Consider the following 19,740-nt stretch of genomic DNA (forward strand, 5'->3'; position numbering starts at 1 on the left):
GATCATTCATTACATTAACATTAATCACTGGTTTCAAGGATATGGTGTAACACCAGTGACTGTAATACCAGTGACATTCTGATTAAAATTGATGATTTTTTTAATGGCTGCTTCTTGGCCATCTGGCAGTTTGGACATTGACCCGGCGGGCCGATGGGTTTTTGGGCCAGCAAGTCATGTCTGTTTTTTTTTTTTAAACTGATGTGCACACACACACACACACACACACACGCACACACACACACACACACACACACACGTCGGGTAAACATATCTTTATGGAGACCACTCATTCATTTCTATGGGAAAAATGCTAGTTTTTGCATTTTTAGTTTTTTCATTTCAGCCACAGACTTTTGTTTGATTGAGTTTTTATGGGGACCTGTTTCCTGGAGTACAACCAGAACAGCCTGCAAACAAAAACAATAAGAAAACAGCTGATAACATATGTCACTGGAAATAACATGAGGCAAAGTACAACACAGTGTAAATGAAATGCGGAATGTGCAGAGGAAATCCAATATAATTTTTTTCTCTCATTCGTTACTACTTGAAGCAACCTTGGGACTGTGAAAGGTGCTATATAAGTGTAACATTATTATTATTATTTACTTCCTGTTTCCCCCTAATTATGAGCTAAATCTTTTCTGACAGGTCCTGCACACTTTCCACTGTTCATATTTCTATTATCCATCCATTCTTCAGTTTTCCATAAATAGCCTGGAGCCCATCCCAGAAAACACAGGGCACAACTTGGACCGAACGCTAGTATGTCACAGGGTGCACATTACATGAGATTACTCATGCACTGCAGCAAGGTCCAGCTTCTACAACCACCCCTAGCAACAGGCAGTATATGCCTGCCACAGTGTGACCCTGATTGGTTGAGTAGACACACCTGTCGTTGAATTCCAGGCACCCTGGCTGTCTCCAAAAGCACACGTTCAAGGTTATGTCTTTTCTTGCACTTCCTTCAAACAGCAAGACCCCCCAAGCACTCCCACCACGCCAGCTCCAGCCCTTGCCTATACCTCTGCACCCCTGGTCACATGTGGCCATGGAATTTATCACCAACTTGCCCAAAACTGGTACAGTCTACCATAATCATGGCTATCATAGACTGATTTTCTAAGATGTGCTGACTCTACCCAAGTTTCCCTCAGCCTCAGAGCTTGTTGACATTTTCTTCAACAAGGTTTTCAGGATTTGCTGTTTGCCTGAGGACTTTGCGAGTGACCGGGGACCCCAGTTCACGGCTTGGTTTTGGCAAACCATCTGCTGTTAGGTAGCACCCCCAGACATGCAGGCAGCGAAAGAGGCTCAACCAAGACACTGTGAGGCTCAACTTATAACTGTAATACCAGCAGCACCTTAATCCTCCTCACCACCTGAGGGTCCCAAAAGCACAGGAGCCAGGTGTGAGAAATGTAGTGAGCAAGTAGAGGACTGTCTGTCTATGGATGTGTATCTGGAATGGGCAGGGTGTAATACTGGATTTGAGCATGGTTTAACCTGGACGTTTTTAATGTTGTGGATATTCCCATACAAAATGTCTTATGGAAAATATAAAATTTGGTTAAGGCTGAAAAATGCTCCTTCAATCAACCCTGATTGTCCTTCTTGGGTAAGTCATCGGGCCAGAGGGTTTGCGGATGGGAAAGATGAAGGTGGCAGTTGTTAGATCCTGGCTGTTGGTCAGTAAAGGACCTCCCGTGCTTCCTTGGCTTTGCAAAGCGTTTTCGTCATTTTATTAGAGGGTTTAGCTCTGCTGTGGCTTCTCTTACCTCCGTGGGAAACCCTGAGCCCTGGGATGGGGTCTGCCTATGCAAGAGACCTTTGATCATCTCAAGGCTCACTATACCACCATTCCAGTACTTAGGTTGCCTGACTGTGAGCTGCCTTTTGGTGTATACCTCCATACCAGTACCACTTTAAATATTACAATACCAATACTGCAAGGATATACCAATGCAGAGACAAAACCGTTTTAGTCATGGTCAATTATGTCGCAGATTTTCAGGAGACATTTATCTGAAATGCATTTAAATTGCTACTCATTTCAATTTTAATACATTAAGCCTCACTCTACTCCAGTACATGCCCTAATACTTCCAGGCATCACACTGGCAAGCAGCAGGGGGTTCAGTGGGCTAAGCCTCTGTTCCTTCCAGTCAGATGCTTTTCCATCTGAGATGCCCTCACCGGTGCTAGCTTACAGGGTTTGGAAACTCCTTGACTCCTTGCTTTGAGTCCCTGGTGGATTGAGAGGGATTCTGGCCACAAATGTGATGGATCTTCAATTACCTTTCTGTGCTTCACATAATAATGTTTCCTTGATTTCCCCCTTTTATTTAATTTTTTAATCACTATGTTCGTTGTGCTCATACCTCATTTATAGTTTAGCCCTCCTATCATTTCCCTCATGTCGTTCACCTAGGTTGCTACTTATTTAGTTTGCAGCATCTGCTCGCTGCAGAATGCTCTAGGGCCAAGTGGTGATGTGATTACCCTGCAGGTTCCAGGATTCCAATCCACAACCATGCACAGTGGCAATTAACACTAACTTCTTGAAATTACATCATTTAGAGGTACTAGATCTCCTAAATGTCTACTCTTAAGTAAGAGACTGAAATAAACAAAGGAAAACTCCACACACTGAAACCAGGACATGATTTGTTCTCACAACCCTGGAAGTGTAAGGCCACAAGTATTCAGTGACTCTGGAATTTATCAGTTTCAAATATTAAAAATACTATAAGCAAACACTTCATTCTTTATTTCTTTTTATTGAAACATTTTTTTCTTTGGATTAAAAGCAGGGCTTTTGCCTTTCCTTTTTAATCACTAAATGTTGAAGTTCAAATACTCTACTAACAAGCACAATCCAAGCATATTAAGAAATGCATAGAGAAGAACATTTTCCGAAGAGACTTATACATTACAGGAACCCAAATTAAATGGATATTAGCTTTTATATATTTTTTTCATCTTTGGTGTCAGAGAAAAGGGTGATTTCACTTACCATTACTCATTTTAAATAATAATATTTATATATAGGACTCATAATATATAAGGAACGTATCCCTAGTTAGAAATGAATCATTCTTGTGTCAGGTCAAACTGCAATACAGAAATCATTAACTACACCGTGACTGAGATTAGAATAAACATGTCAAGTAGAATAAGTATATAAATTTGCATTGTACAACATACATTGCATGAATTTTATGTGCAGATCACAAATCAACTAAATGCCTTCCATTGATCTGTCCACATCAACCCTTTTATTCAACAGCTCACAGCAAATAAAATCGTAAAGGATTAGAATATAAGTCGCACCCTTTCTTATTTCTCATATGGTGTCTTTATGTAATCTACAGGATTTTAATGTTCTTTCTTACATCAAGGAACTCTGAAGCAGCGGGAGTTTTCTGAGCATATTGCCACAGTAACTGAGAAAATTAAAAAAGGGTTATTCTTGTGAATAAGTGAATAAGCATCACAAAAATGAACGGCTGGAAGTGAACAGTTGTGAACTTGCATTAAAACCATATTATACTCCCTGATTGGGTTGAAGGTGTGAGAAATAAATAGTGTTTATGTGTGACTTCAGTGTAACGCTCATCTTTGGCACAGCACATCATCAGGCTCTCGTGTCAGGGTGTGATGCTTGGGATGCTGCGTGATCTCTTCATCACTAGTCGCACTTCCACATCAGGCAGCTCGTCAAGCTGCGTCTGACCACAACCTTCGTCAGCCGCCGCCATATGCAGGTCAAAGCGAAGTGAGATGGATTTTTTCCGCAGTTTTGGGTTCCCCCGGAAGAAGGAGCCCTCCCACTGCTTTATGACAACATCTATCTTCTTTGTCCTGCAGGAAGGAGCAACAGGCGCATGGAGAAACAGGAAACTGATGCTGAGCATAGAATGCAGTGATTTATCATCTCATTAATGTCTTTTTACTTCTCCCAGTGTTTTTACACACACACACACACACACACACATGCATGTGTTTGCTACTTAAAAAGGTCCATACAACACATTTTTTGTGTTGTCATTAACAATAGCAATAACTAGGTGTTCCCCAGATTTAGTGACGTGAATGAAGGCTATCCCATGTAGTACCAATCAACATTCAGATCTTAACCCTTCGTTCACATCTCCGAGTCATGCCCACCCAACACCCTGTCAGCCATGCCATTTTGGAGATGCTCTGGCCCAGTCATCTGGCCACAAAGAGTTGGTCCTACTCAGTGTCACTCAGATCTTTAGCACTGCCATTTTCTTCCAAATTCAACATGTCAACTACAAGTACTAGATGTTAGCTTACAGTCTATTACATCCCAGTCTTTGACACTTACTGTTTTTGCTAGATTGTCAGCATAATTTGCTTCACGTGGGGTGGTCATAATAGTTTGGCTCAATGGTGTTTATAATTGGCCTACCTACTGCATTGTGCAAAAGTCTTAGACGGCAAAAAAATTATGCTTAAATTATCTTCTTGTTGGTATAAGACTATGCTGTTGTGCCTGTCAAAGTGTGTTAGCTTAGCCATTTGAAAAATTCTGCTAAAATCACCTCTGTATTCGCAGTAACCAACCAATCAGTGGCAACTGTCCTAAGACTACAATATATAATTATTTTTGTCATATATTAACTTCTTGAGGCAGGAGAATCCAATAAAACCCATTAAAGTGCAGCTTCACTGGACTCCAATGGCACTTCTGTTTTCAGTGCAGCAAATCTAGACGTTTATTGGACAAATGCTTCAAAACGCCATTTCCAGGTAATCTTAGTGTCTCTGGGAGGTATTGGGGCAGTGGACTGCTGAGGATGTTGGGCTGCTGCATGATGATTACAGGAACTGTCAAAGTAGCTGGACTTGATTGACAGTGTTTTGAATTAAAAAAAAACAAAAAAAAAAAACATATTTTTATTGAAATTTTCTTATTGACTTTAAACATCAAACACACACCGTCCCCCTGTCCAGCAAAATAAAAAATATATAAATTGAGATGAATAAAAATAATAAGTGAATTTTAAAAATCTGATCGCAGCAGTGCAAATTTTACAGAACTTTTCAGATTAATCACAATTAAAAATCATGAGTTTCCAAAAAACGCATGTAGGGGTTCCATAAATGAGCAAAGTTTTTATCTTTCTTTTTTTACAAGAAAGTAAGTGAAGATTGTATTTTCATTTTATCATTTTCATTTTATTTTTTGCAGAAAATACCTTCCTATACCTATGGTTCATAATTTAAAGAAACTAATTGTTTCACATCAGGACTGATTTTAATCCCTAAATATGCAAAACCTTCTTCTGTAGTTGCGAATGGCGTATCTACAATAGGCTGCAATCTCTCATTTTCATTCAAAAATATTAATGCCGATTTGGAATTGTTTATTTTATACCCCGATTTGTTTCCAAAGGTTTCAATTAAATTCATTAATTGAGGAATACTATCATTTAAGTTTGTTAGAAAAAACAATGATGTCATCCACATACAACGCTATGTAATGTTCATAATCACCGATAGTTATAACTGTGATGCATTCATGAACTCTTATAGCCATAGCCAAGGGCTCAATAGCCAACACAAATAGTAAAGGCAACAATGGGCAACCTTTTGATCGTTGGAGAGTAAATGGTTTAGAGACATTATTATTGGTCAATATTTCAGCAGTTGGGCTTGAGTACAAGAGCTTTATCCATCTCAGAAAATTCCCACCAATTCCATACTGTGGGAACACATTAAAAAGGAAGCCCCACTCGATCCTATCAAAGGCCTGGCGCACATCTAAGGACAATACAGCTGTATCTCCCGAACTATGTTTTTCATACAATATGTTCAGAAATGTCCAATATTATGAAATCCTTATCTATTACTAACAAACCCGTTTTGATCATTACCCACAAGATTCGGAAGATACGACTCTAGCCTTCTGGCCAAGGCCTTGCAGAGTATTTTTATGTGAGATCCCATCAAACTAATAGGCTAGATCTAAAAGAAGAGCATTCATTTGGTGGTTTATTTGGTTTCAGGATTAAGGTTATTATTGCAAGTCTTAAAGATGGAGGGAGTATTCCTTTTGCGTAGGATTCCTCATACATAGCCAATAATGGAACAAGAAGTTTCTCTTATAAAATTCAATTGGAACGCCGTCTGGACCTGGTTCTTTCCCACTCTGCATACTTTGAATGGCCTCTGCTAATTCCGCCATTTTTAAACCGCAATCCAATTCCTGTTGTTCCTTTTCTGACAAAGTCTGGAACTTCAACTGATCTAAAAAAGAATTTTGACTCTCCAAATCATTTGAACACACAGATGCATACAAGGACTCATAGAAATCCCTAAATGTGTTATTGATCACTGTTGGCTCTGAGGTCACATCACCTGCAGGTGCCTTGATGCTGTTGATTGCCCTGTCCGACTGTCTTTTTCTAATTTGCCAAGCCAATAATTTATCACATTTTTCTCCTTCATTATAACAGGGCTGTTTTAGAAACTAGCACAGCCAAAGCCTGTGTTGCCACCCATAGATGATGAATTTGATTCCTTTTTGAGAGACATTAGTGCAGCTGGAGCAGAATCTGCTATATTAACTGTTAAGGCAGAGTTCAATGACGCTTTTGTGCCCCATGTTTCAGACCCGAAATTTCCAAAGCTGCTAAACTGCACGCTGTACTACCTAGGGTGACCAGATAATCCATGTCAGGGAGGACACTCTGAGCTAGGACAGGAATTGTAAATTACCATTTCAATTAAAAGGATCTTGAACACTGCGATCTTCCTGTGTGCTGATTGGTCAGTCTCCTATAATCATTAACGTGTCACTAATGCTAATGTGAAACAGCTGGATGAGTCTATCTGTTAAAGAAACAAACCAGTCAAAGCACAAGAAGAGCTGAACTATTTAGCCAAACACAGGAGCCTTTCGGTTTGAAATCAGTTTGTAAAACCCGAAGTAGCTCAAAGTGTCCTCCCTGACATGGATTATCTGGTCACCTTAGTACTACCGTATCACGAATCACTTCGATTACTCCAAGATGGCCGACACGCTGTATGCACAGACTGTTGTGACGTCATACGAAAACCATCTATACCAGTTTAAATAGCCTACACAACATTCGGAAAGTGGCACAGCTGGAAACTGTGTAAGGGGGGGGGGGACCTTTTTCACTGCTGCACCGCTAAAAATGTACCTCGAAAGATTAGCAACGGAAGATATAGCTGACGCTGGAGTTGAAAATAATGAGACACTGGGGTTGTCAAAAAATTGATTCTCAGATACTAATCAATATTAAAAATTAGTATCTGATTAGATGCTCATTTTAACCATTATTGATACCAACAGTGTGGTTTTCGCTTCATTCGCCACACTTCACACAACACCACTACAGCGCAGGCGCGCATGCACGCACACAAATGCACACACTCGCGCAGCCCCTCCCCTCCTCTCAATAGCCGCTGAACGCATTCACGCCGGTTAATGCACACACCTAGATGGCCGAACATGGCATATGCTGCAGTTGTTCTATTGCTAAATAATGTTTTTGTTCTGAGCAAAAGTGCACTTACTACTCAGATAAATTGCTGTAAATGTTTCTTTTGACTGCCTAAGACTTTTGCACAGTACTGTATATGCCATATATTATACTGCATTTGGCAAGGTAAATATATTTTTTAAATCTGGGATTCTAGGAAATACTCTTATGATACAAACAAGCCTAGCTGGTGTTGAGTAAGCAAACACGTATCACATTTGTTTCTTGTACTCACTCCACAGTGCCATGTGCCTCAGCACTCTCCCGTACAACATTGCCATGCAAGATTTCTTGTGTCTTCACCGTAGCCATTTTCCTTTCAGTGTTCTCTGGTTGTATGTAGAGAAAGTGGCATTCTCATACAGACATATTACAGACATAACATTTCACTATACTAAACACCAGTAACAACATCTTGAGCATCTGAGTAGTGCCTGGAATCATATGTATTTTCTTTTTGATGTTTGTATATCTATGCATAAGACTCCTGGCTAGCTGCAATCCTGCTTTAAATAGGCATTTAATGGAAAATAGGTGGATGCATAATGTCTTTACATCCGTACCTGTAAAGATGATTAGACTTTTCTGTTTCTGTAGCACTCCAGGAGTTCTTCTCACATTGTTCTTTGAGGTGTGTTCCTCCTTGCGTCCAGGCTCTGGGTTTAAATTCTTGGCTTGGTCATTGCATCCATGAATCCTTTCAGAGGGAACATTAATAAGAAAATGAAGAAATGAAGAAATCCCATACAAATACAATACGACATGCTTAGGAGGTTAATGTGATTGAACTATCAAAGTTACAACATTGCTTTGTGAAAATTTAATTTAGTTTATTCATATCACTTCTTTAAACTGTTTCATCTACTACAAAAACTGTACATAAAATACATAGAGACACATAGACACAACAGATGCACAGACAGAAACTCCTTATTCTTTTTAATTTGAATACAAGAAAAAAAATTAAAAATGCAGTTCTGATCCTTCAGGAATATCAGCACTTTATAGCAAGTTTTTCCCTATTTTGAAAAGTTATACAAAAGTGAAAGTCTAAAGCTTATTCCATCTTAATCCTATTGTTTCTATGTTTCTGTGAACCTTTTACTGTGAAGACTGTGAGTGTGGTTTGTCATAGGCTTGACATACATGCATGAATTGGGGGTCTGGAAGCCTGACGCATATCCCATGAAATAGAAGGCATGGGGCACCCACTATGGACTCTACCTTGGTGGTATCATACCTCTGTTTTGTCTGTGTCACCCAGGCTTTCTGTCTTTTTCAGCTTTGTTTGGCGGATTCATTTTCCTGGGGAAATTCCTGGTAATTCAGATTAGCATGACTCAGTTCGACTTCCTTGAGTTTACCCTGTGCCCCACACAGGAACAGTTTGATTGTTGCAGAAAGGCTGATCTGGTAGCCATCGCGGGCTTCTTTAACGTGGTGATCCCTGTCTACGCCTAAAAACGGGAGATTAAGCAGGTCCTGTGGGACGGATTGGTCATGCAGGGAATCCTGCTGGAGCCTGGAGGTCTCTCGGGTGTTGCACCTTGTCCAGCCCGGCCGCCTACGACGGCAGAAGCTGGAGGCCTGGAGTCCCGGTTACGCATGGATCCCAGTGATCCCAGTGATCCCGGCTCACCCAAGGAGGACATCCTCCTTACAATTCGGCTTCGGGAACTTGAATTGGAGATTAAGAGGCATGATTACCAAGCCCAACTCCTTTGGGTAAAGGCTTTGGAGATGGAAGCGGATAGGGAGGCGGTCCTGCAAAAGGCACGGGTGGGCCAGCTACAGCCCATTCCTAAGCCACGCAAGGTAAGCTCGCCCCTTGGTGCTACTCGTTCCGCTACTTCCTTGGCTAGTGTGTTTAACAATTTGGTCAGCTACACAACAATGTATATGCGCGCACATGCTAACCTTGGTTGTCTCCACTCCATACCTCAACAACTCTCAAGAACAGCATTTCACAACAGTAGCATCACACTCTTATTATAAGGCACAAAACAGCACAGCAGGAGTCTCAGAAGCAGCAGCAGCTTTTGTAGGCCAAGCCCCTCCCACTTAACAAGGAAGAGGTGGAGCAAAGTCCCAAGCCCCCCCAGCTGGATCCAATGACCTAGCAAAAGAACAGAGGCACACACACACACACACGCACACACACACACACAAAACACTAACGCGTGCTTTCACGTAACAGGATGTCAGACAACTTCCTCCAGTTAAATCTAGACAAGACTGAGGTTCTTCTTACTGGCACTAAAGCCACCAGAAGTCAACTATCTGACATCACAGTCAATCTGGATGGACTATCTATTGCACCAAGTACTATTGTTAAAAACTTTGGTGTTAGTCTAGATTCCGGTCTTTCGTTTGATGTACATGCTTCTAACATTAGCTGTACTGCCTTCTTTCACCTGCGTCATATTGCCAAATTAAGAAACATGCTATCCTACCAAGACGCAGAGAAATTGGTTCTTGCGTTTATTACCTCCAGACTCGATTACTGTAATGTCTTATTCTCCGGCTGTCCAAGTAGGTCATTAAATAAACTCCAACTAGTTCAAAATGCAGCAGCCAGAGTCCTCCCCAAAACTAAAAAATATGATATTACCCCAATTTCATCTTCACTCCACAGGCTGCCAGTTAAATTTCATGTTGACTGAAAAATACTACTATTAACTTACAAATCTCTAAATGGTCCAGCACTGCAGTATGTGAGTAACCTCATTGGCAACTACATTCCGACTCGTACGCTTCGATTGCAAGATGCAGGTCTTCTATTCATACCCAGAATAAAGAATGTTACTTTTGGGGGAAGAGCATTTGCTCATAAAGCACCACAGTTATGGAATAAATTTCCTATTACTCAGAAACAATCTCTGCTTTTAAGTCAAGCCTTAAGCCTTACCTCTTTAGTCAGTCTTTTGGATACTAAAATCCCTTTTTCTTAAGGTGAATGTGAGATCTGGGCGTTCATGGTCATTTGAGATTAAAGATGAAAGGGGGGATTGGTGCTGTCACCCTGTCACTCTCGCTGATCACTTAAGTTGTTGACGGTAGTTTGGCTTGACGCCAAAACCCCTGCAAACCCTCATGTCTGTGCTTCCTTCCAAGTCTCCCTTTTAGCCAGGCTGCCATAGTTACTTCAGTACTGCCGGAGGTTGGGTGTAGGGCACCAACTCTCTTCTCCATCTTCTCTTTTCCGAGCTGAACACCCAGCTGACACTTCACCACTTGAACCCTCGCCTGGGCTCCTTGGAGACCATTATCTGGAACCAACTAGGACTTTTAAATTATATGGACTTGAACTTTTGAACTAATGTTAATGTGAATACATTTTCATGCACCCCGGTCGCCCAGAGGAGGATGGGGTCCCCTTCTGAGTCTAAGTTCCTCTCAAGGTTTCTTCCTGCTAGAGGGAGTTTTTCCTTGCCACTGTCGCCTCAGGCTTGCTTGGTGGGGGTTTGGGTCGGTTATATGTAAAGTGCTTTGGGACAATGACTGTTGTTAAAAGCGCTATATAAATAAGATTGGGTTGAATCGTATGTTGCCACGAGTATTGATGATGCCTCGCCGCCAAGCCATCCGCCTTCCAACCGTTTGTGTTTTCTGGTTTTGTTTCATTTAATGATTCTGATGTAAAGAGCCCCGTAACATTTTTGCATGACACTGGTGCTGCTCAATCATTTATGCTTGATACTGTGTTGCCTTTTTCTGAATCGACCTATTGTGGTAGTGATGTTCTCGTGTGAGGTATTGAAGGTACTGTTAGAGTGTCTTTTCACCAGGTTTATCTTAAAGCGCAGGATTTCTCAGGGTTGGTTAAACTGACTGTTCGACTGTGACTTCAAGTCTCAGGAGTCACTTTCATTTTGGGAAATTATATTATGGGAGGGAAGGTAGCTTCACTACCCGAGGTTACATCAGAACTAGACGACTGTTCTGACGATCTGAGAAGTGACCACCCTGCTGTCCCGTGTTCCCTGTTTTGCCCCCGTGCCCTAGCATTGAACCTGTGGTGGGAAAAAATCTTCACCACACTTAGAGACAGAGATTGACAGTATGTGTACGCAGGAAGAGTTCATCTCTGTTCAAGGAGCTGGCATGACTGTGGAGGCTTTTGTTCGCTATTTGGGACACTGTGCAAGAGTCTACTGGTTTCAGTCCGGCTGCAGGAGCAGTGGTTGTCCTCGAGACCACCTCCTCAGATGAAGAATGTGCTGAACTTTGTAAAGTCTCTGCAGGAATGCCAGCCAGAGATCTCGGCAGGTGCTCATTAAGTTCATCATAGGAGTCCTTTTGCACCGGGTTTATTTGTTCTGTGTCCGTGGCGTGTCAATAAAAACAGAAAAATATTGAAAAATACCTCTTCGTCCGCTTGTGTTCCCTTGCCCATCACACCCTGTCCTTCCCTTACTCCACGTCCCCTTTCCCTTTCATTCTGTTACACCCCAACCCTAGACTGAGGCTCGTAACACTAATGCAAAGAGCAACTAACATTTACGGGTGTGTCCAAATCCATTTTGCTATTTTGACAGCGGGAAAAAAATGAATTTGCACCAGCGCAAGGTGGAAAAAGGTTGTCCAAACTCTTAATTATTCAGAGGCATGTTTTGTGTGTAACAAGAAATAAACCAATCGGAATGATGTGTCACCTCACCTTTAAAAGGTAGTGCTGCACGATCTGCTGTGAATTGCAAGTACAATGACGCGTTTGTCCGGCAAGCCAGGTTGCTTTTCGGCCAAGGAATTGGACGTGCTTGTGTGCAAAGTGGAACAAAATGCACAAGCACATCATCTTCGGGAGCAGCACTGCTCCACCTAAGCCTTTCGAGGTAAAGCAGGCATCGGATGAGGGAGCAGTAAGTGTGTCCTTGTTTTCTGGCATCATTAGACCACAGTGCTAAAAGCCGTATCACGATGTCAGAAGATGGGGAAAGCAGAAGCTCACTGATGAACAAGCACAGCGGCTGGGAATTGGCACTTAATTATGCATGTTTTTTATTTAAATTTTGGGTCTGCTGTTCACAAAATATAACAGATGCGGTCTGTTACACATGTGAGAAAAAAGGTAATTTCAGTAAAAAAAGTGCAAAGCAACTAAGACTGTACACACAGTCAGCCTCGATGACAGTGATGTTCCACCATTTTTTCTTGCCATGGCATAAAATGGAGAAAACCCCTGGTTCACAGAATTGTCCATAAGAGCACATAAAGTGACCTTTAAAATAGACACCAGTGCATATGTCACTATGATATCTGAAGGCATATTTAAGGTCATAACGGAAGGCGAGTACAGTCTTGTGAAGGCAGGTGGCACGCAGCTGCAAGTACTAGGGATGTATCCTGAATCCTTAAGTAATGGGGAGACCACCATTCAAGAAGATCTGTATATGGTCAGAGATGTTCACACTGCCCTGCTCAGTAGGTTTGCCAGCATAAAACATCAATTTATAGCCCAAGCAGACTGAACATGACTCGAGAAAAAGGAAGCTAAATTCCTAGGGCAGCCAGTGGGGTTAGGCCAGACCAACAGAAGACCAGACCCTTGTGTGAGCTCTGAGTACCTGCTACATCTCTGGCTAAACTTAAATAACAGCTAAGATCTGATAATGTCTGTTCAGCAATTATGAAGTACAGTCTGGAGCAGGGGTGGGTAATCTCATCCACAAAGGGCCGGTGTGTGTGTGGGTTTTCGCTGGAACTCTCCAATTAGATTACTAATTAGAGGACTGATTGGCTGAAAAGTCCTCACAACCGGGTTTGAACAGCTGACCTAAAGGTTAGTCTGAAAACCTACAAACACAGACAAAAGCCAGCTGACTGGGGAAGTTGCCTCCTACTGGCCAGAGAGAGCATCTCTCAGTGTACATGAAGGGCTACTTTTGCAAGGCACAAGGCTAATAAATTCCCACAGCTTTGCATGCATCAGTCCTACAGACGCTGTCTGAAGGACACCAAGGCATTATTAGATGCAAGGAGCGGGCCAGAGAGTCCGTGTGGTGGCCTGGGCTGAGCTTCCAGCTGAAAAAACTAGTACTTAGGTGCACATTGTTTACTAGAGAAAGAGTCAGTCTGGTGGAGCCCATGCCCAGTTTTTGATGGGGAGGAGACTGTACACGGATGCCATTGCACCCTTCTCTTTGTACTGCAGCACTCCCTGATCTGGCCACAGTAGCCCACAAGAAAAGGGTGAGGAAGGTCAAGGAGACGTCAACCTTCAACAAGAGGCATCGAGCAAGGAACCTCAGCCATCTTACACCTGGGCAGGATGTTTGGATTACAGACCAGAAAACACAAGGGACTGTACTATCTGCTCATTCCACTCCACCGTCTTATGTAGGAGGAGGGCCACCTTGCTGCTTAGGTGCCACCTAATTCTACTTTGTGAGTCTGAGAAAGGAACCAAACAAGTCAGTTCATCCGATAGCTTACCAGAAAGTTCAGTCTGCTAGAGTGATACAGAATGCTACTTCCCCTGGTAGTCATAGGACAAGATCAAGCCATAATGTGATTAAACCAGTAAGATTAGATCTGTAAGAAATGTAAGCTTAGTAACAGACCTTAACTAAGTTAAATAAATTAACAAGTTTGGAGTTATATTTTGGATAGAATGGTTCAGTATTAAGAGCAAAGAGTGGAAAGCATATTCAGTTTCTATTGTAACACAATGTAATAAAATTCATTAACTATGTACGTAGTAAAAATTTAAGCTGTTTCATTACAGTGTAATAATTTTGCCAAGAATGCCGTGGATTACTGTTATGGTAAGATGGGGAATAAGAGGCCTAGAAAGGGGAGATGTCATGTAACCTGCGGTATTACTCACAGTCAGTCAGGACACTACGGGCCAGGTGAGAGTTTGGGGTTGTTGCTGTATGGTGGAGAATAAACTGGAAATAAATCCTGGAGGCAACATATGAATCTGTCCTTTATTAAGGTAAAACACGACAGTCCTTTTAAAGATAGCACAAGAGACTGCTAAAAACTTAACCTTGCTCTCCGCCTCATGATCTCTTCGCTACTTAAAAGTCACAATATTTTATTCATTAGACCTGTGGCATGGTTTAAATTTACAATGCAAAGCTATTCCACTGATAAGCTGGCTAGTTGTTTCACTGCTGGCACTGTAGATACTAAACAAAACTGTATTACCCGAATGTTCCGGGTACGTGGTTTGGAGCGATAGCCCGTCCCACTTTCGCTAATGTTACGGGAACTATTTTTTTTTTGCGTGCCTATGACCGAATCACAGCCGCGCTCCTTCTCGTACATCATTGCTTAAATTTGAAACACATTTGAGACCATTACTCCAAACAGAATCTCTCCAGATCCTTCAGATTCAGAGACTGATGCTTGTGGACTCATTCCACAGATTGTCTATGGGGTTTCTTCAGGGGACTGTGATAGCCATGGCAAAACCTGTTAGGTGCTCATTTAATATCTGCTGGTATTTGACAGAGTCTATGTACCATGTGTCCTAACAAGTTGTTCCTGTTCCTTTGGAAGAAAAACAGCCACAATGAATCAAAGATCCACCACACTGTCATCCCCTGATCGTTCCAATCCTCCTGTGTGCCACGCCCCCTCATTTGCTTTGAGTGGAATCCCTGTGTTTTCAGCTGTTTCTAGTTGTGTTAATTAGTCTAGTGTATTTAAGTCCTGTGTGCCTTTAGTTAGTCCGGTCATTAACATCGTGACGTTGTTGTTTGTTCCTGAATGTATTATCCCGAAATAAACCCCTTCTTCACTCGATTCCTGCTACTGTGTCCCTGCTCGGTACCCAGCGGACATAACACACACCACAACATTTATATACAAGCTGCTTTTCTGTATGCATATCTTTCTGTTTGCACCAAACCCACCTTTGATGTTTGTTGCCAAAACGTTCTATTTTCCTCTCAACTGACCATATAACCCAGTCCCATTTAAAGTCCTTAGTTAACTAGTGCATGCTGTCAGTGTTAACACTTGTTAACACTTGTAATTAATCTGGGAACCTGTGCTATGCTGTTTTTAACGCAAATTAACTCCCGCCTGCAGGATAAAACAAAAATCTCTACAAACAGTCAAATGTATTGTAAACATAAAAAAACACTCCCAGCAACCTTAAACAGTCTACTTTTCAACTATATCTAGGTAGAAATTAAACATATATTTTTAAGCTTTGTAAGGTAAATTAAAAGAAGAGAGTTACTGACTCAAGTGTCTGAGTCACAAAGCAGTCCAGATCACCCACCCATTTGCAAATATTACTATTCGATAACGATACAATAATCCACAGATGTTACTGGGTCAAGAAAACATGTGAAAACTCCCATCAACAACAGCACATTTCTGGGTTCTGTTTACACTGAGGAGCTTCAGACTTTCATTTCATGATGTTAGAGAGTTTTCACTGAGGAAATATGGGTAAAAATACATCTCTTCAACGCATGGATAGCTGCAAACTATAAACAGTAACTTTGTAAATCAAAATGTCACTTGTTTGTATAAACTTGTCTTTAAAAAGACAAAAAAGAAAAATAATTTTTGAGCTAAAAGAGTTACAAGATCAAGTATCTAAAACTATCCTTCTGTTTGCAATTACTATACAGCACTGCTTCTATTTTGGAGATTTGTCTCAGAATTTGACCGGTTTGCACACAATGCGTCTGCATAGTTGGAAAAAGATCCATGAGATACTTTTTGAGTTATCACATTCATGAGAAAGAAACAGACTGGTCCCAAAATCATATGTATTCCTCGATCCAGGGAACACAATGAAGTGCACAGATATAGATAAAATGAAAATTCACTTTGCCTTCCTTAGTCAATCGACTAAGTTCCCCAGGACTCAGAGGAACTGAATAGAGTTCAGTGCAGGATTAAATGTGTATTCATATAATTTACCTCATATTTCAGTGCAGTGTCCCGAATATTAAGACAAGGATAAAGACAACAACTTTAGACAACAACAGAGATTGTTCAGTATTTAAAAATGTACCTCTTTTACCCTATGTGAACATATACTATTGTTCATGTTAGCTTAGGCATAGCAGAGGCATATAGAGATAGGGGGATGTATAACCCCCAATATTTAATTTGGCTTCATTCGCCGCTGCCCCTCCCCCCACAAAAATACATCTTTGTATTTAAATTATTAAGTTGTGTCTTCCCAATGGCAAACACTCTCCCACAGCCGTGAATGATAGTAATAATTGATTCTGAGTCTTACCGTTTCTCCTCACAGTCGAGAAGCTGCCTGTAGGTGGTAATCTCATGCTCTAGCCGCACCCTGGTGTTGAGGAGCTGGTAATGGAGCTGACGCTGGCTTTCAATACTGCTCCGCACTTGGTCAAGTTCAGCTTCCAGACCCTGGATCACTCTACTCAAGTCCTGCAGCTGAGATTTGTACTGCTCTTGTGTGTCTTGCAGAGATCTTTCTAGACCCTTCTCCTGAAAGAACAGCGGGGAAAAGAGGTGGGTCTGTTTTCTATGTCAGTAAATCAGTGTTGTCCATTAAACTGATTACTGTATTTCCAATATGTTTCTGGTTTCAAGTTCAATATTATACAATGTGTATCAATGGTACAGAGAAACACTTATGTCCCTGTTTATGTAATTGTCCAATGTACTGCAGTAGATCACACCCTTTCAGCAGAATGTATAACCAATGTCCATTGGAATAACCATTTGCTTACCAGTGCATGCAATGACTCAATCTCCACCTGCAGGCTGTGCCATTGTCTCCTGGCCTGAGTGAGCTCAGCCCGAGCCTCTCGTAGGGCCTCCTGATCTCGTCTCACCTGGGCTTGTGGTGTTCCTTCCTGCATCTATGCCAGATATGACGGGATCAGGGCACATGTATCACAAAGGAGCAGAGATGCAAATGCACCGACACACACAGACACTGATACAAATGCACATTAAACATCGAAATTAATGCATTAAGAATAGATACTGATCTGACACACACTGGTATCAACACATTACACATTGATTTAAAGCTTTATATGAACAGTGTAAATAATGCAAAGGAACGTGTATAGATTCATCAGTTGACAAGCAGGCATTACTTATGGACAAAATGCTTTTCCTTGCTTAAAAGGACAGTGTTACACTGAAAGGAAATCATGCAAATATACTCAGAAACATACTGGCATATACAGACGTGGACAAATTTGTTGGTACCCTTACAGCTCATTAAAATGCTTCAATTCTCCTGAAAAGTGATTCAATTAAAAGCAATTGTCTAATGTATACCTGCATGCCTTTAGTATGTGATAGAGTAAACCAATAAAATTGTGAAAAGAAATAATTTGTTGTTTATTTTTCGAAGACATGCTCCAATAGTATGAACAGATTTATGGTGTCCCTAAAGAGACTATTTATCCTTGCATTATAGTTATGTTTCAAACTAAGTATTTAACCTTACTTAGTATCACAGGTGCCTTCAAGAATTTCATCAGCCATTCAGCCTATTTAAAGGGAAAGAACATGCTACTGTGTTGTTTGGTATGATTGTATGCACCACACTGAACATGGACCAGAGAAAACAAAGGAGAGAGCTGTCTGAGGAGCTCAGAAAGAAGGTTATAGATAACCATGCTAAAGGTAAAGGCTATAAGACCATCTCCAAGCAGCTTCATGTTCCTGTGACCACAGTTGTCAAAGTCATTAAAATGTATAAGGTTCATGGGACTGTAGCCAACCTCCCAGGACGTGGACACAAGAGGAAATACAACCCCAGGTTGATCAGAAGGATAGTGTGGATGGTAGGAAAAGAGCCAAGGAAACCATCCAAAACCATTCAAGCTGAGCTCCAAGGTCAAGATACGTCACTTTCTGATCTCACCATCCGTCGCATTTTGAACAATAATGGGCTCCATGGAAGACCCAGGAGGGCTGACAGAAAAACATAAAAAAGCCAGAGTGGAATTCTGGTTGACTAACCCCAAAGTGTCTGAGAGAATGTCCTTTGGACTGATGAGACAAAACTGGAGCTGTCACATCAGCTCTTTGTTTACAGATGGAAAAATAAAGCTTTAAAAGAAGAGGGGACTGTTTTTTTGGGGGGCTGCTTTGCTGCATCTGGCACAGAGAACCTTGAATCTGTGCAGTCTCAAGACTACCAAGGGATCCTGAGGTGAAACACACTGCCCAGTGTCAAAGCTCAGCCTCAGTCGCAGGATAACATCCCAAAACACACAGCTAAAAGCACTCAAGAATGGCTGAGAAAAACGTTGGACTCCATGAGCCCATATCGTAATCCTATTGAACAACCTATGGGGAGATCTGAAAAGTGCAGTGTGGAGACATTAAATTAAGGGCACCATCTTTTTTTTGACCGTGACATTTTCATTTGCTTAATTATATCAAATATTCAAGTAAATTAGTAATAAAAAGCAAAGTCTGATTTGTGTTAAATATGGAAATAAGTGATGCCATTAAACTTTTGTCAGTTTCAAGTTATTTCAGAGATAGTTGTGCTTTTTTGTGGAAGGATACCAACAAATTTGTCCACGTCTGTATGTGACATAGCAATAGCATTTTCAATAGCATTTCACAAAAAGGTGCTTGGAGGACTGATCCCAGTCCTTTCATATAATTTATACTAGACCTATTTTCAGTGTCCCTGAATACAGGTTGCCTATCTGCTCTACATATGTGTCCTTTATAGAGGTGGCAACAGGGATATCTAGTACAATTATATTTATAGGAGTTATAATTTTACTCATTATTGTGAACAGCTTCATTGGATTTAATAAGAAATGAGTGTTTAAAAAAACACAGGAAAGTAATTTTGTCCCACATAAAATCCTATTCTAAAGAATAACCTAGTAAAACATGCATAAAACATGCATTATGGGTAACTGCACAAAATCACTTTTCTGCCTTAAAAGACTACTGGGATGGACAGGGTGTGTCACTTATGTTGATATGGGGGGTGGGGGTGACCGGGAGGAGGAAGCAGCAAAATTAGATAAGTTAGCATGCAGATTACCTGTGTATGGAGTCTTTCTGGCTCATTTGCTGGGCTGACCACACTGGGACCAGAGCGATTGCTGGCAGGCAGATGCCCATATTGCGTCCTGATCCGGCTGTGGAGCTGGGAACGCTCCATCTTTCTGCCATCCTCTTCTGTTGTTGACACTAGCACAACATTGTACCGGCCAGCTTGGTCCTGCAGAGCCTGTACTGCCTGCAGTGA

The 19,740-nt window shown here is 41.3% G+C and overlaps 1 protein-coding gene across 1 annotated transcript; it reads right to left on the reverse strand.

The window, feature by feature from the left end:
* Nucleotides 1-2,766: 2,766 nt before the first annotated feature.
* krt222 (keratin 222) lies at nucleotides 2,767-19,740 on the reverse strand. Its single transcript, XM_023825068.2, has 6 exons — nucleotides 19,534-19,740; nucleotides 17,231-17,362; nucleotides 16,765-16,985; nucleotides 8,111-8,244; nucleotides 7,783-7,876; nucleotides 2,767-3,870 (listed from the first exon to the last, which is right to left on the reverse strand). The coding sequence occupies exons 1-6, from the start codon at nucleotides 19,651-19,653 to the stop codon at nucleotides 3,657-3,659; spliced, it is 915 nt and encodes a 304-aa protein (XP_023680836.2). The 5' UTR covers nucleotides 19,654-19,740; the 3' UTR covers nucleotides 2,767-3,656.

Source organism: Paramormyrops kingsleyae, chromosome 20 (assembly GCF_048594095.1).
Source record: "Paramormyrops kingsleyae isolate MSU_618 chromosome 20, PKINGS_0.4, whole genome shotgun sequence".
NCBI classification, from domain to species: domain Eukaryota; kingdom Metazoa; phylum Chordata; class Actinopteri; order Osteoglossiformes; family Mormyridae; genus Paramormyrops; species Paramormyrops kingsleyae.

Excerpts from the sequence above, each read along its gene's own strand:
- krt222 (XM_023825068.2), bottom strand. The coding sequence starts at position 19,653 with ATGGAGCGTTCCCAGCTCCACAGCCGGATCAGGACGCAATATGGGCAT. Across the intron at positions 16,986-17,230 it reads TTGAGTCATTGCATGCACTG|GAGAAGGGTCTAGAAAGATC; the intron begins GTAAGCAAATGG and ends CTGTTCTTTCAG. Across the intron at positions 7,877-8,110 it reads AAGTCTAATCATCTTTACAG|AGAACACTGAAAGGAAAATG; the intron begins GTACGGATGTAA and ends ACATACAACCAG.